Below are 13970 nucleotides of genomic sequence, written 5' to 3'. Positions count from 1 at the left end.
GTGCCCCTCCCTACCCAGCAATCTCAAGAGTGTTCTAGTTTCTGTGAAGTGAGGCAGACTAAATTCGCAACAATATATCCAGAGTGAAGGCAGACTTAAATGATCTACAAGGACCAGCCTAGAGCCCATTCACTTACCTCAATAAACTCTACTATGAATCATCCTGAGAAGCAACATTAAGCATATCTATGTTTTAAGACCTATGTTATCACTTTTTGACCCTCTCAGTGTTAGAAACATTCTTTTCTCCAGAAGGAAAGACCTGATTGGCCCTCCTGCAAGGCTATAAGGCCATTTGGACACTGGGATTTGTGCATTTGAGTCATTATTTTTCTCAAAAATTCTCCATTCTACTGTGTGTGTGTACACAGTGAAATGGTTTTTATCATGATCCTGAACCTAAGGTGAAAATGTGTAATAAATTAGATTCAATTATCTAGAGTGTCTATGTAACTGTAGCACAGCTTTATCAAATTACAGGTACTTATCAGAATGATTCTAGTTTCTCAGAATTAGACATATGAGAAAACTGCAGAGGAGAGGAATCCAGGCTCCCTAAGCGGAAACATTATCCATTTGAGGTTAATGTAACATTTATGTCTGCATATAAAGTTGCCCTCATGTGTGATCTAGGATGTCACCTCCCTGAGTCTCCACTTACTCATCTATAAAACTTAGATGTATAAAATTTTGTAAAGTTTTAGACAAAAGTACCAGATCCCCTGTCATTTCTTTCATCTCAAAGATCCTACCTGCAGTCTGAAATTAAAAGACACTTGCTCCTTGGAAGAAAAGCTATGACAAACCTAGACAGTGTATTAAAAAGCAGAGACATCACTTTCCCAACAACCATCTTAGTCAGAGCTATGCTTTCTCCAGTAGTCATATACAGATGAGAGAGCTGGACCATAAAGAAGGCTGAGCACTGAAGAACTGATGCTTTCAAACCATGGTGCTGGAGAGGACTCTACAGAGTCCCTTGGACAGCAAGGAGATCAAATCAGTCAATCCAAAAAGAAACAAACTGAATGGTCATTGGAAGGACTGAGGCTGAAGTTGAAGCACCAATATTTTGGCCACCTAATTCAAAGACTCACTGTAAAAGACTCTTCCGTAAAAGACTCATCAATTCACTGTAAAAGATTCTTGAGTGCAGGAGGAGAAGGGGGCGACAGAGGTTGAGATGGTTGGATAGCATCACTGACTCAATGGAGATGAATTTGAGCAAATTCTGGGAGATGGTGAAGGACAGGGAAGCCTGGTGTGCTGCAGTCCATTGGGTTGCAAACAGTCAGACACAAATGAGTGAATGAACAATAGCAACACTACGGAATTGTTCCTTAGTGGATATAAATGATTTAATTTTTATTAGAGAATTTTGATAAAATGTGTTTCATATATATTGATGCATTTGATGTCTAAAACTTGCCACCTCATCAAAAACCTTGAGTGATGAGAGACTGATAATTCTCTAAGGAACTGTTGTAAGTCAAGATAAAGAAGGCATTATTTTCAGTTTTTTTGCACTGTGTCAATGCACTGAGCTTTTCTTTTTTAATCAAGAGCAGAGGGATATTGAGATATCAAAAAAGAACTGTTTTAAATACCCAAAATTTTTTTTTTTTATTAAAGCTCACTAGCTGAGGTTTGCTGACAAGGGGAATAATCATACAATATAAGCTTTTATTTCATCAGAGAAAGTCATGCCTACCCAAGACCTGAAGCCCAGGATCCAGAAAATGGTTTCAAATGAGTAACAATCCTACTCAAAACAGCTGTCTGCGAGGAAAATAAATGGGATTTAATCTGCCATAAAATGGATTGTGCAATTTATTTTTTCTTGAGGAAATCATGCCTTGTGACATCAGTGAGCTGTAACAGTTTTGCTTTGAAAAGAAGCATCCTATTCTTTGCCAAACCTATATTAATTCACCCACATGGAGTTTTCATCCAGAAAAAGCAACTGGAAAGCTAGAGGGGCTTACCCACACCCACCGCCTGAGAGTGGGAATTGCCCTTTTCTGTCTTTAAAAGGCCTGATTTAAAACATGAGCCCTAAATAATTATTCAGTTCAGAGAGAGGTTTTAAGATGGTTCCCTATGAAAGTTGAAATACATTAAATTATATATTAATGTTCTACAAAAAATGACAATGTTCAATTAATTGACAATGATTTACAAAGTTATGTATTAATGTTCTAGAAAAGATGACATTAATGTTCTATAATGACAATCTCATACACCTTAAACTAACATTAAAAAGATAATAAAACTATGAAAGAGCAAATGCTAGTTATAAAAATGACAATTAGATGAGATGTATCATTATTTTAAATAAAAATAATTTTAAATGCTTAAAGCCAATGAATAGAGGAAATACAAATACTTATAAATCTCAAATGGACTAAATTTTCTATATAGCATTTTTAAAGATCTCACAGGAGTTACATTATTTTTAATTTATTTCATTTAATTAAATACACAGAATATTTTAAGTGATAAAGAAAAAGAAAGCAATAATAAAATTTTTCAACTGTGAAATATGCTTTAATATTTAGTACCTAACTACAGCCTAACTAGCCAATCAAACTTAAGTGTGCCTCTTCATTCTATTACATGTTTTCCAAGATACTTATTTTTGGTGCCCAAAATTCATCTAGAACTGGTCCATTCTGACACTCCAGTCTCAAATTCTACATTAGAACATTTAAAAAACAGTTTTTAATTAACACTACATAAAATGCCTATTAGTATGAAAGTCTCAGCAAATTTATTTTATTCAGTTAAATATGTTTTACTCAAAGTGAACTGAAATAAATTTCATCAAATTTGATATATTATGAGTTTATTTAGAAGACAGACAAATGTAATCCCCAAAGTTCTGAACCTTCTCACTTCAGTTCAGTTGCTCAGTTGAGTCTGACTCTTTGTGACCCCAGGAACCGCAGCACGCCAGGCCTCCTTGTCCATCACCAACTCCCAGAGTCCACCCAAACCCATGTCCATTGAGTCGGTGATGCCATCCAACCATCTCAGCCTCTGTTGTCCCCTTCTCCTCCTGCCCTTAATCTTTCCCAGCATCATGGTCTTTTCAAATGAGTCGGCTCTTCACATCAGGTGGCCAAAGTATTGGCATTTCAGATTCAACGTCAGTCCTTCCAATGAACACCCAGGACTGATCTCCTTTAGGATGGACTAGTTGGATCTCCTTGCAGTCCAAGGGACTCTCAAGAGTCTTCTCCAACACCACAGTTCAAAAGCATCAATCCTTTGGTGCTCAGCTTTCTTTGTAGTCCAATGCAAACATCCACACATGACCACAGGAAAAACCATAGCCTTGACTAGATGGACCTTTGTTGGCAAAGTAACGTCTCTGCTTTTTAATATGCTATCTAGGTTGGCCATAACTTTCCTTCCAAGAAGTAAGCATCTTTTAATTTCATGGTTGCAGTCACCATCTGCAGTGATTTTGGAGCCCAGAAAAATTAAGTCTGTCACTGATTCCACTGTTTCCCCATCTATTTGCCATGAAGGGATGGGACTGGATGCCATGATCTTAATGAATGGTGAGCTTTAAGCCAACTTTTTCACTCTCTTCTTTCACTTTCATCAAAAGGCTCTTTAGTTCTTCTTCACTTTCTGCCATAAGGGTTGTGTCATCTGCATATCTGAGGTTATTGATATTTCTCCTGGCAATCTTAATTCCAGCTTGTGCTTCATCCAGCCCAGCGTTTCTCATGATGTACTCTGCATAGACGTTAAATAAGCAGAGTGACAATATACAGCCTTGACGTACTCCTTTTCCTATTTGGACCCAGTCTGTTGTTCCATGTTCAAACTGTTGCTTGCTGACCTGCATCTAGGTTTCTCAAGAGGCAGGTCAGGTGGTGTGGTATTCCCATCTCTTTCAGAATTCAAAGTTTGTTGTGATCCACACAATCAAAGGCTTTAGTATAGTCAATAAAGCAGAAATAGATGTTTTTTTCTGGAACTTTCTTGCTTTTTTGATGATCCAGAAGATGTTTGCAACTTGATCTCTGGTTCCTCTGCCTTTTCTAAAACCAGCTTGAATCTTCTAGTGCCAGTCATATAAAGACTAATTCATGAACCAATTCATCAAGAATAACACACATGCCTTTATAGTATCCTCATCTGCAAAATAAGTACCTACTTAAAATAATTTGTCTCTACCTGAATAAAGAAAGCATTCCAATGGTCATCATGAGGGTCGTGATCCTCATGAGCATTTGTAACCCTCAGGAAAAATCCCCAAAGCTGGAGGGGTTATTTACTTGCTCGACCGAAGAAAAGAGAGCAACAAGATGCTAGTCTGAATTTTACAATAAAGATGGGGCTCAGCAAGGACACATACCTCTTATTAATGTGTTAGATATGTCCTTAGTTTACATAGGCATTTATATCATGTGAGACTGTATTTTAATTTAAAGGAAAGAGAAAGAGAGAGACTTGCTCCTTGGAAGGAAAGCTATGACAAACCTAGATATCATATTAAAAAGCAGAGGCATCACTTGGCCATTCTTGTAGTCAAAGCTATGATTTCTCCAGGAGTCATGTATGGATGTGAGAGCTGGGTCATAAAGAAGGCTATGTGCCAAAGAATTGATGTTTTTGAATTGTGGTGTTGGAGAAGACTCTCAAGAGTCTCTTGGACTGCAAGGAGATAAAACCAGTCAATCCTAAAAGAAATCAACTCTGAATATTCATTGGAAGAACTGATGCTGAAGCTTCAAATACTTTGGTCACCTGATGTGAAGAGCTAACTCATTGGAAAAGACCCTGATACTGGGAAAGACTGAGAGCAGGAGGAGAAGGGGGTGACAGAGGATGAGATGGTTGCATGGCATCACCCACTCAATGCACATGAGTTCGAGCAAACTCTGGGAGATACTGAAGGATAGGGAAGCCTGGCATGCTGCAGTCCATGTAGTCACAGAGAGGCAGACATGACTCAACAACTGAATAACAAACAGGATGAGAAATCCTACAAGTGCTTTGTCTTCCAAGACAGATTATATTAAAGCATATTCTGCCCTTGATGAGTAGGACTCTTATTTTATGAATACAAATAGACTTTTTATGACTTGATTTTGTGTTTTAGAATTTACAAAACACACCCTTTAGACCCTGATGTGGGGAAACATTGAAGGCAGGAGGAGAAGGGTATAACAGAGGATAAGATGGTTGGATGACATTATGGACTCAATGGATATTAGTTTGAGCAAATTCCAGGAGACAGAGAAGGACAGAGGAGCCTGGCATGCTGTAGTCCATGGGGTCACAAAGAGTTGGACACAACTTAGTGAATAGGACAACTCTTTAGAAATTGCCATGCTGGTTTTCCTCTGATACTGATAACATGCAACTGTTCTACATTCATATTCATGCCCCAGAAAACAGTACCTCTCTATACTCTGGACACACTTTCAATGATAAATGCTAAATAACCACTAAAACAGAACTGTCATTATATAGCATGATATGCAAATATCAGAAATCAATATTCTTTCTTTCAATTCTATAGCAGATGATAACAAATTTCTAAATAGAAAAGAATGCAATTGAATTTTATAACATTTTCTCAGTTCCTGCTACTTATTAGCTTTTAATATTATATTTTGACTTTAAAATGCAATTACCTTTCAACTTAAAATCTGAATAATAAATCGAAACAATTTCAAGATTCATTTACTGTGACCGGCGCTCAATAAATCTGAGACATAAAAATGGCTTGTCTTGCAGTCTCATAGACTATCTGACAGAAAACCAGCACACATGCATTTTTGTTGACTGTCATCTCTGAATGTTTATATGCGCTTAATGTTAGTGTCTTATTATGTAAAATAGAAGTGCATTACCATTTTTCATCTATTTACAATCTTCTCATGCCGATGATATCTTTCAACTTTGCATAGTTGTAAAACTTGTGCCTACTGATTTGTCTGATTATGGCAACTTCCCTTAATGGTATAAAAGGAGAGTATTTGAGTAAAATAGAATCTGAAATTCAAGAATTCAAGACTTGTCAATACCATATGTAAAATGACTTAAATATTTTCAGTATTTTAAAGATTTATAGACACTTTTATCTATGTGAAGAATCTAAGATTTTGATGGTAATAGGGACCTTAAAGAAACTGCATGTGTGTGTATATATGGCTATACACATACATATGGTATTTGAATTTGACAAGAAAATTTTTAAATGGCTTCAAAGCAAAATAGACCTGCAAAATATTGGAAGGCATATTTGTATAACAAAGAATGAACTTTGGCTGGGGAGGAACAACAGCAGTAACCTGACATTCAATATAAAATTGTTGTAAAATGAGTCCATAAGAAGGCAGAGGAAATGTCTACAGATTTGTGAAAATTTCAACATTTTTTCAAATAAATGTACTCACAAATGTTCCATCAAATAATGTAGAGGTAATACTATAGAATTCCCATCCCAAATGTCCCATTATAAATTTATAAATCCACCATCAATTAAATGCTAAATAATAAGAACAAATAGAAAAATGTATGTCATAATAGTATGGATAAGAAACAGGTTTTTTAAGTTATTTATGCAGCTATATTACTCACTGAAGTGTTAGTCCCAGTTCTGAGACACATGACCAATATTCTGAAACCTTGATTTTCACAACAGGGACATGTAGATTTTGTTGGAATGAAGATTCTGGTATGTCTGGGTGGAGCCTGGGGGTCTGCCAGGATGACAAGTGGCAGTCTCAGTTCTGAGACACATGACCGTTATTCTGAAACCTTGATTTTCACAACAGTGACATGTAGATTTTATTGGAATGAAGATTCTGGTATGTCTGGGTGGAGCCTGGGAGTCTTCCAGGCTGACAAGTCTCAATGTGATCCTGATGTTGCGGGTCCAAGGACCACACTTTTTGAGGAGTGAGGACCTATGCTTTCTGGGGAAGAGTAAACTGGATTTCATTAAGGTTGCTAATTTTGCTAAGAGAGGAAGGATGGTTTCAAGCTTCTGCTTTTCTTTCTAACTAGAATATGGAGAATGATAGGTGTTTGTGAATCTCAAACACTGAGTTCCCTTCTTTTTCTGTCCAGGAAGTTTGAAACAAGCAGGCACCAGAGTGTCTGTGAGTGTGTGTGTGCACGCGCACACGCGTGCATGCGCACACATGTGCGTAACTATGTATGTGTGTCTGTGCACAATATCCAGGCACAGCAGCACCCCACCCCTGCCCCCCGCTGTGTTAAGGGAAGTATGTCAGCAACTCTCCTGCGAGTTCCCTTGGTTTGAACTTGAATTCATCTAAGCGCACCAAGTTTAGAGAATTGTCAGGTTCAAATATGTCCCGTCTCTGAGGCTAAGCTTCAGCTTAGTTCACACATTTCAACATTTTCCATGTAGATGCCGCAAAGGTTGCCTGGAATTTGGAGATAAGCCTAGGATTAGTCCTGCTTTAAAGTCATCATGAAGCCTTGTTAGAGGCCTCAAGTTAAGCTGTTAAATGTATTTCTGAGAGCTTACTAGAAAAAAAAAAAAAAAAAAATGCTAACTTTGGTGAGCTTCAGACAGCAAAAACTGTGTTGGCTTTGAAATTTTACCGCAGGCCTACACCTTCCTGTTTTTATAAACAGCAGGCTTACATTCTGAGGCTAAAACAATACTCTGTTTACCAAGCCCACAGCAGAAAATATCTAAACCAAGAAGTGCTCACATGTTCCTTTTTTTTTTTTTTTTAAAGCATTTTGATAACTAAGTCAACTGGATAAATCCAAGCTGATTTTTAAAAATCACTTTGCAATATTTATAACAATTCTATAATTTGAAAATACTTTATCATTATTCTCTATTGCTATGAAACCAGTTTTAAAGAATTCACAATCAGAATGATTCTGGAACTATAAATTCCAAGGGATATTACAGTCATGCTATTAACATGGCTACCATGTTGGCTCTGTTTTTTCAAATGTAGCTGTTCTATTGACCTGGAAGACATAAAATAGAAAGCAGTAATGTTTGATTAAGTCTTACCAAAATATTATCACCCATAGCTAAAGGACATTAGAGAATCAGAAGAGCTGTAGGGCAAAGGTGTTAAAATGCATACTAAACAAACCTGGAGCTAGAATGTATTTCTGAAAATAAACATGAAGTGTAATGTTTCAGAAATAATTTCTTGAAGGAGAACAAAACATCCCCTATATTTTCTTGTACTTTATAATTTGTCTAGAATACTTGATTTTTAAAGAATTGATGGGGAAAAAAACCTTCTGATTTCTGAGTTATACCAAAAAAATCATAAAGTATAATAGCTTTTAAAAATATGGATATAAATCATATCTAACTAATAAACAGGGAAAACTTCTTTGTCTTTGAGGCCCTGTAAATATGAGATGGCTGGGGATATTTTCCTCCTCTTCTAATAGTAAAAACAGTCCTGAATGAGTTTTGATGAACATTAAGGTCACAGACATAATTTAGGAAGATAATATGCTCTATTTATCCTCTTTGTGTTGAAATTCTAAAATTTATATTTTTTTCTTCAATATGTGTAAAACTACTTGCTTATTGGTAAAACTTTTTTTTTTTTAATGTTAATGCAGTACTAATTTTTCTACCATGTTATAAATGACTACAGTTTGCCTTCATATGCCTTCTATGAAGGTAGGACTCTGATTGCACCTGGGGATGGTGGGGGGACAGATAGATGTGTGGGTGGACGGATGGACAGACAGACAGAATGATTGATTGATTCAATCTCGGAAAAATGACTTGATTAAATTGAGAGGATCGCCTCACAAAAGTATGGAGAATGTTGATGCTGTTTTTCAGGACAGTATTTGTTGAGGAGTAGCCAGAAACTGAAAACAGTTGCTCTCCTATGGAGCACAGTTCCTTTATCAGCCAAGGAGGTCTCCATCACAGCCTCCCTGGATAGCTTAGATAACTAAGTGTCATTTATCCACATTTGTTAAAGAAATTTGAGACACCAAGAGGTTCATTTACCCAAAATCATACAGTTCATTGTCAGCATGAGGATTCTAACCTGTGTTTATTATGTTGATTTTCTAGATTTCTCACAATTCAGAAAGTGACAGTGATGCTTTTAAACACTAATATTTTATCAGATGAGATTCTGTAATGGGAAACAAAAATTTGAAAGGAAGGTTTCTCCTATTGCATACACCAGGGATGGCCACAAACCCTAACATTCTACCAGATGGGATTCTGTAATCTGAAACAACAATTTGAAAGGAAGGTCTCTCCTATTTCATAACCTTTAGAATTATGATATAATATAAAATATTATTAAGGTATTTTTATCATGTCTTTCAAAGTTTACTCCTACACATATCATCAGACTTGTGAAATGAAAAGCAATATTTCCTAAAACTTCCCCTTTTGAAAGTTTAATGATTATAAAATAATACTTTCCACTTGATCACTCCCAGAAATAGAATAACTAAAGGAAAGATGTACGAAAGCATTAAAATAGTTGTTAGGGGAAGCACACTGACTGAAACCTCCAGGCACCACAGTAACCATTTACATGAGTTATTTTACAATAGGAGGTCTTGGTAAGGAACATGGAACTAAAAAGCCACCACCAACCAGAAGAGTTAGGGAAAGGTTAAAGAGAGACCCCGCATGTCTGACCACCTCCCAGAATCCTTCTTGCTGGCATCCATCTTGGCCGAACAACGCATTGCACCACCGGGAAGGACTCTGAGTCAGAATGATTGGCTAAAGACAACCTGGAAACTAATCCCATCACCATAAAGCCCAAGGCTGCAAGCCACTGTGGCAGAGCAGTTCTATTTAAGCTATTGCTTCCCCTCACACACCCCCTAGCCCCTGGGCGCCCTTTCCCAATAAAATCTCTTGCTTTCTCAGCACATGTGTTCCTCGGACTATTTATTTCCGAGTGTTAGACAAGAGCCCAGTTTCAGACCCTGGAAGGGGTCCCCCTTTCTGCAACATAATGATTCTCCTTAAAAATGTCTGCTAGGAAAGTCAAAATCACCACCATACTCCCAGCTAATACTATTTGTGTTGTTTCACTTCATGAAAAGCTATGACATTGACCATTCTGAACACACTTCCTTTCCAGGAACATGCTATATAGAAGGGATTGTCCATTAGAGTCGCTACTACACAGAGATTCAAAAATCAAGACCACTCTTTTCTCCCTCTTCAAGGAGGGAGAAAGCACCTTTCTCTTTGGAAAGCACCTTTGAGAAATATTCAACAAAAAAATTCTCTACAAACCACGATCTACTGCTAGTGAGTGTCTCCTCTCTATTACCCTCAGGTCAAAATTCTGTTTTTGGACACACTTTACCAAGACAAAGCTAATTATGTAGAAAATTCTCTACAGATACACTATCTTCTTTCTCTTGGTACCAGTCAACCAAAAAATACCATTTATTTGGTGATGTACCTACCATCCCAGATCTTTACTCCCTTTTTCATTCTTTTATTTAAAAGCAAAGTTTTAGCTTTAACACATGAAATGTGCATTTTTACCCTGAGGTAATAATGACCACTTTGAAACAAGTAGCCTCAATTAAAATAAAAAAAAAGAAGCTTCTGTGTTATTTAAATTAATTTTAATGAGTGCATTTAATTTTAAGTACTTCTTAGATACTTATTTAACACATATTTACCTAAGAAATGCAAGGCAAAAGGTACTTTGAAATCAACCTGAATTACCAAGTTGGTAGTTTAGTATTTAACAGAACAACAGACAACTTTCTTTTGTCACATAAACTTCAACACAAACAGACCACGAATCCTGAATCAGTATTTGAAGTGAATCATTGCAGACAAAAATATTACAGAAACCTCAAAGCTAACACACCAAGTGGTTTTACTTTTATAGAATTTTTAAGTACTACGAAGAATAGTTTTCTGTGTGCAAATGAAATTTCCCAAACTGCAATTAATTCATAGAAACTCAAGATGCATTCTCTTGTAAGACGTAGGAAAAATAAACTTGTTTACTGCCATTCTTAAACACACACAGTATAGTTAAACCAAACTCCTTCAAACAAAGAAACAGAAGGTAGATGAATATCTTTAGAAAAAGTTTCTGCCTATCAGCCAAGATAGAAAGATTTTACTTATCCTGTAATATTAACAATTCCTGTATTTAAAGCAAATATGATTTATCAAATCCTAAACTCAAGAAACTTTCTATAATCATATTCCCCTGACTTACGAACCAAATTGTGTTCATCAGAATAGTAAAAAACAGTAAAACGATGCTAAATTTTCTAATACTCTGCACTCCGGGCCTTTATCCTGTTATTGTTCAGATACAATAAAATAGCTAAAATCGCCAAGTCAAAATATTTCTTTGTGTTACTTACCATTTCCAGTATTTATGAAATAACAGAAGCACAGCCTGGAGAAACCATCTTGCTAGTAAACAACAGAGCAGATCTTTTTCAGAAATGGAAACAGGTTTTACGGTTCTACTGGAATATATCACCATTCATATGTACTCACCATATTTCACAGTGTTTTTTTCTAAAGCTGAAGATAGAACTTAAGATATTCTGCCAACACCTATCTAATTCACAACAGAAATGCAATGTAAATTTCTTACAGATACCCCAAATGATGCCAATAACTTATCCATTTCATTTTGCATTTGGCCAACATTTTACAAAATCACAACAGCACAGCATAGACAAAACTTCATAATCACCTTTCAGATAGAATCAGCAAGAAGCCATTGTAATAATCCTCTGCCTTATTTTAAAAGCCTGTAACAATTATGCAGGTGATAACAGAATCACATAAAATGGTATCAATAGTGACTTACCTCTATCACTGAAGTCATCAACCAGGATGATTTCTGCGATCAGACTCTCTGGGGTTCGGTTGATGATGCTGTGTATGGTCCGGAGGAGGGAAGTCCAGCCTTCGTTATGGAATGGGATAATGATGCTGGTGTTCGGCAGCCTTTCCAGGTACATCTTGTGCTTACAGCTGGAGTTGAAAGAGGAGGGCAAGGCTATGTTAGATGCAAAAAGGTAGTACATTTTATATTGTCATTGACTCACTGTGTTATCAGACAACAGTGAAAATTAGACTTTGCCCTGGTGTGCTGCGATTCATGGGGTCACAAAGAGTCGGACAAGACTGAGCAACTGATCTGATCTGATCTGAACGATTTCCCAGCCATAGCTTCTACATCATTATAGCTACTCTACCCATTTTGGGGATTTATTAATGATTCCCTTTCACATCCACTCTCTTTTTTGTTTTTCTGAATGTGTTAATTTCACATTTATTCAGCTACAGATAATGTGTCTTGACTCAACAAGGTTAAATAATAAGAAGCTCTGTTGGACTATAAAACCAGATGAATAGTTTATTCCAGTGATTCCGAGTTGATTTTGCCATAATTTCCTCAGCCCTCCCTTGTATATTGACTTCATATGTGCTTTTCTATACCAGTGGCTCAAAAAGAAGGTAAGAATTGCACTGAAATGTCATGGTCTTCTTAATATATATTTTCTCTATTGCAATCTAATAGTAATGAGGACAAATTTTATGTATTAACATCATTTCCATTGAGCAAGTGGCTAATGTTTGGGTGGATTTCTGGGAAGTTTTGGAAGTTTAACTTCTGTAATATTTATGCCCAAATAATCAGTTAAAGTTGGGTTATGTCTCCATGGCTGGCAGTGTTTAAGGCTCTAGGGGAGAAAAGAGACTTAAAGTGAAAGAAGTGAAAATTTAATCTTAAATAATCACATACTGATGCAACCTCATGGTGAGATTCAAATCATGACACTATGACCTTCCTTATGAGAACTATACAGATCTCATATTTCTGTTATCACTGTGAAGTAATCTGAGATGCCAAATAGGAAGTAGGTCTTAACTCTGGGCATAGTTGCAAGCAATTTAGTATATGTCATGGCTATGCTTTCAATATTCTTGATTTATTTAAGTAATTTATAAATAGGGCAGAAAACTGGGTCTCAAATCTCATTTAATTTTTAGTTTAGCATTGGTCATATTTGCCCAAGCTTTATGAAGGATAATGAATTCACTTGTTGGTGAAGCATTTGAGTTACTTTAAAAATAATACAGAGTGAAATTTTAATCAATTATCAAAATTCAGTGATTTTCCTTATATGGACTACCTGAAGACAAAAGGGAGAGCAAAAATCTGGAAACAGACACAGTTTCTGCTTAAAAGCAAGAACATCTAATAATTTGTCTTTTGCCAGAAATGGCTACTGTTTAATTTATGAGAAAACAAAACAAAGTATAAATTTTGAAGCATGCATAGATTCTACCAGTATGCATAGAAACATACCAGAATATTCAAGACATTACCTACAATATGTTTTTAGTCAATTACTTCAATACTTTATTTTACTATGATCTCACTAGGATAACTTAAATATCACTGTGGATATAAAATAGATCTTGTCTTACAGCTTCAGATAATAGAATATTAGTATAATGTAATTATGGAGAAGGCAATGGCACCCCACTCCAGTACTCTTGCCTGGAAAAACCATGGACGGAGAAACCTGGTGGGCTGCAGTCCATGGGGTTGCTAAGACTCGGACACTGAGCGATTTCACTTTCACTTTTCACTTTCATGCATTGGAGAAGGAAATGGCAATCCACTCCAGTGTTCTTGCCTGGAGAATCCCAGGGACAGGGGAGTCTGGTGGGCTGCCATCTATGAGGTCATACAGAGTTGGACACGACTGAAGTGACACAGCAGCAGAATGCAATTAAAGAAAAAAATTAATTATCCTGGAAGTTATAATAAAATGACATATTTTAGACAAATAATTTAAATATAAAATGTAGACATTTCTTTCTATTTTGTCACTTTATTATTACTTTATTTGATCTCAGATTTTTTAAATTGTAAAAATATTTATAAAAATGGTAGATTTCGATGTTTTCAAATACAATTGAGAGAACTAGG

The 13970-nt window shown here is 36.2% G+C and overlaps 1 protein-coding gene across 1 annotated transcript in view; it reads right to left on the bottom strand.

Moving 5' to 3' along the window:
* GALNTL6 (polypeptide N-acetylgalactosaminyltransferase-like 6) overlaps positions 1-13970 on the bottom strand; it is a 1008296-nt gene that overhangs the window by 848726 nt on the left and 145600 nt on the right. Inside the window, exon 3 of the mRNA XM_010840244.1 lies at positions 11832-11998. Coding sequence (XP_010838546.1) covers positions 11832-11998 — 167 coding nt within the window. The remainder of the gene's footprint in view (positions 1-11831; positions 11999-13970) is intronic.

The sequence above is a fragment of the Bison bison genome, unplaced genomic scaffold (assembly GCF_000754665.1).
Source record: "Bison bison bison isolate TAMUID 2011002044 unplaced genomic scaffold, Bison_UMD1.0 scf7180017864143, whole genome shotgun sequence".
In the NCBI taxonomy this organism is placed as follows: domain Eukaryota; kingdom Metazoa; phylum Chordata; class Mammalia; order Artiodactyla; family Bovidae; genus Bison; species Bison bison.
Note: the sequence above shows the minus strand (reverse complement) of the source record. Positions and strands in the feature narration are given on the sequence as shown.